The sequence below is a fragment of the Myotis brandtii genome, unplaced genomic scaffold, assembly GCF_000412655.1.
Source record: "Myotis brandtii unplaced genomic scaffold, ASM41265v1 scaffold129, whole genome shotgun sequence".
In the NCBI taxonomy this organism is placed as follows: domain Eukaryota; kingdom Metazoa; phylum Chordata; class Mammalia; order Chiroptera; family Vespertilionidae; genus Myotis; species Myotis brandtii.
In genome coordinates, this window is record NW_005354551.1 from 1523761 (window position 1) to 1526214 (window position 2454).

At 59.2% G+C, this 2454-nt stretch overlaps 1 protein-coding gene across 9 annotated transcripts in view; it reads left to right on the forward strand.

Annotated features, from left to right (window-relative positions):
- Nucleotides 1–2454, forward strand: part of KIF17 (kinesin family member 17) — a 30258-nt gene that overhangs the window by 7339 nt on the left and 20465 nt on the right. For 8 of the 9 annotated variants that reach the window (XM_014534347.1, XM_014534348.1, XM_014534349.1 and 5 more), the window contains exon 4: nt 1741–1930. In XM_014534347.1, coding sequence (XP_014389833.1) covers nt 1741–1930 — 190 coding nt within the window. Of the gene's footprint in view, nt 1–1176; nt 1496–1740; nt 1931–2454 lie in introns of those variants that run through there. The other variant, XM_014534355.1, reaches the window with a different exon arrangement.

Below are 2454 nucleotides of genomic sequence, written 5' to 3' on the forward strand. Positions count from 1 at the left end.
TGCTCACTCAGCCCATCCAAGTTCCCAGAGAACTTGTTATTAGCTCCATCCTCTTCTTAATCCTCCTAATAGTCAGGCAGAAATAGGATTTATCCTCATTTTACAGAGGAGGAACCGAGGCCAAGAGAGGCAAAGTGATGTCCCCAACTAGAAGCAGGTTTCCATCCCAGGCCTATCTGACTCAATAGGAACTGCTTCTCCCTGAAGCCGCGAGCAGCCTCTCACCTAGACCTACTATGTGCCAGGCAGCCTTCTAGGTTCTTCCAGGGAGCGTGGCAGTGATCAAAAAAGGCCGCTCTCTCCGCTCTCCGGCACACAGGTGGGCATGAAGGAAGCCGCCAGGTGCTGTGCTTCTGACTCAATAGGAACTGCCTTCTCCCTGAAGCCGCGAGCAGCCTCTCACCTAGACCTACTATGTGCCAGGCAGCCTTCTAGGTTCTTCCAGGGAGCGTGGCAGTGATCAAAACAGGCCGCTCTCCGCTCTCCGCTCTCCGCTCTCCGGCACACAGGTGGGCGTGAAGGAAGCTGCCAGGTGCTGCTGCGGCCTCCCGCTGGCTTCACGCAGGCTCTGTGTGCGGGGTCTTCCCCTCCTGTCCCACAGCCGCCTCCTAGGCCAAGGTCAGCCCGTGTCATTTCAAGCTTCAGTTGCTGCAGGATGCTCCAACCTCTCTCCAGGCCGCCCCTTTGGGCTCTTCCACTGTCTGTCACCCCTTTGGCGGCCTAATCGCTGTGTGACCTTCAGCAAGCCACTGACCCCCTCTGTGCCTCGCTGTTTCTCCACGCTCCGCAGGTCGGGCAAGGCTGTGCTTGCCCCCACCCGAGGGTGCAGCAGATCCCAACGCCCCCTGGGACCATGAAGCTGCCCGCAGCAAAGCCTCTGAGCCTTCGGTGGTTCAGACGGGCGACTTTTGTCCTAGTTCACTCTGCTCTTGGTGAAGCTGCCCGCAACAAAGCCTCTGAGCCTTCGGTGGTTCAGACCAGCAGACGGGCGACTTTTGTCCTAGTTCACTCTGCTCTTGTCAGAGCGGTTTTGTTTCTTCTCACACTTGAGAAATATTGCGTTTCACAGCTCTGTGTCAGCAACAAAACAACCTGGCTGCCTGGATTGCCAGCAGGGAGCAGTCGGAGAAATTAATTTACTCACTGCCGTTGCGCGGAGAGCCACTTGAGCTGTGGGCCATCGGGGGTTCTGGCAGCAAATGGCACTTTGCCGTCAGGATTCAAGGCTGTGGGAACATTCCTGTTGCCTTGGCGCCGTGGCAGAGGGGCCCAGAGCCATGTGGATGGGGCAGAGGAGGAGCACTGAGAGCCCTGGGGTGACTCAGTGCCAGCCCTGGGAGCTAACGCTCTCAGACTGAAAACCTCCTTCACAACAATAGCACTAGCAGCAGCAGGGAGGACGGTGGCGGGCACTTATGGGACATTTGCCAGGCACCGTGCCAAGCGTTGTATGGGCTTTAGTTTGCTGAATCCTCACCATCTCCCTAGGAGAGAGGTATCTCGTACCCATTTTGCAGATGCAGAAACTGAGGCTTAGAGAGGTTAAGGCACTGGCTCAAGGTCCCATAAGTTAGAGGCAGGGGTGGGTTTGAGGCTGGCTCCACCTGCAACAAACCCTCTGGCTAATAGGGTATTTGAGGTGCTAATCGCGGCTTCAGGAGGACAAAGGGGGTCTGAATGGGGCCCTTCCCTCCGGGGTCCCTGGCCCCGCCCGCCTCTGACCCGTGCCTCCCGCCACAGCTGAAGGAGCACCCGGAGAAGGGAGTGTACGTGAAGGGGCTCTCCATGCACACGGTGCACAGCGTGGCCCAGTGCGAGCGCATCATGGAGAGGGGCTGGAAGAACCGCTCCGTCGGCTACACCCTGATGAACAAGGACTCCTCGCGCTCCCACTCCATCTTCACCATCAGCATCGAGATCTACGCTGTGGGTATGTGCAGCCGGAGGGGCTGGAGGGGCCGGGGACCTGAGCCGGGATCCCGCTCCGAGTCGCCAAGACTCTTCACCTCTAGGGTCCCGCGACAGTGGGAAGGATGCTCAAACTGCTGGAGGGAGCACTGGGGCCCCTCCCGTGCTAGGGCCCATGCTTGCGGATGAACAGCAGCATCAACAACAGTCATAGTCCCGGAGGCTGCGCATGAATACCCGCTGTGAGCTCTCTGTGCGTGTCTATGGCCATGGGCGGGGCTGCCGGCAAGTGCGTTCCTCGTGGCCGCTTCCCACCAGTCCTCCGCCAGGCGCGCGCAGTTTCCAGGGCTTCAGTCCAAGTAATGCCGTCGTGAACCCTCTGTGCACCAGACATCTGCTCTTAGACCCGTTCGCTCAGATTAGGTTCCTTGGGGTAGACCTGGAGCGGAGGGCACGCACCGGCCTAAGGCTCCGGCACATCCCGCAAAGAGCTCTCCGAAAGGGTGGTTCCCAGTTCCTCCTTCCTGCTGCGGCCTCTTCTCCCCC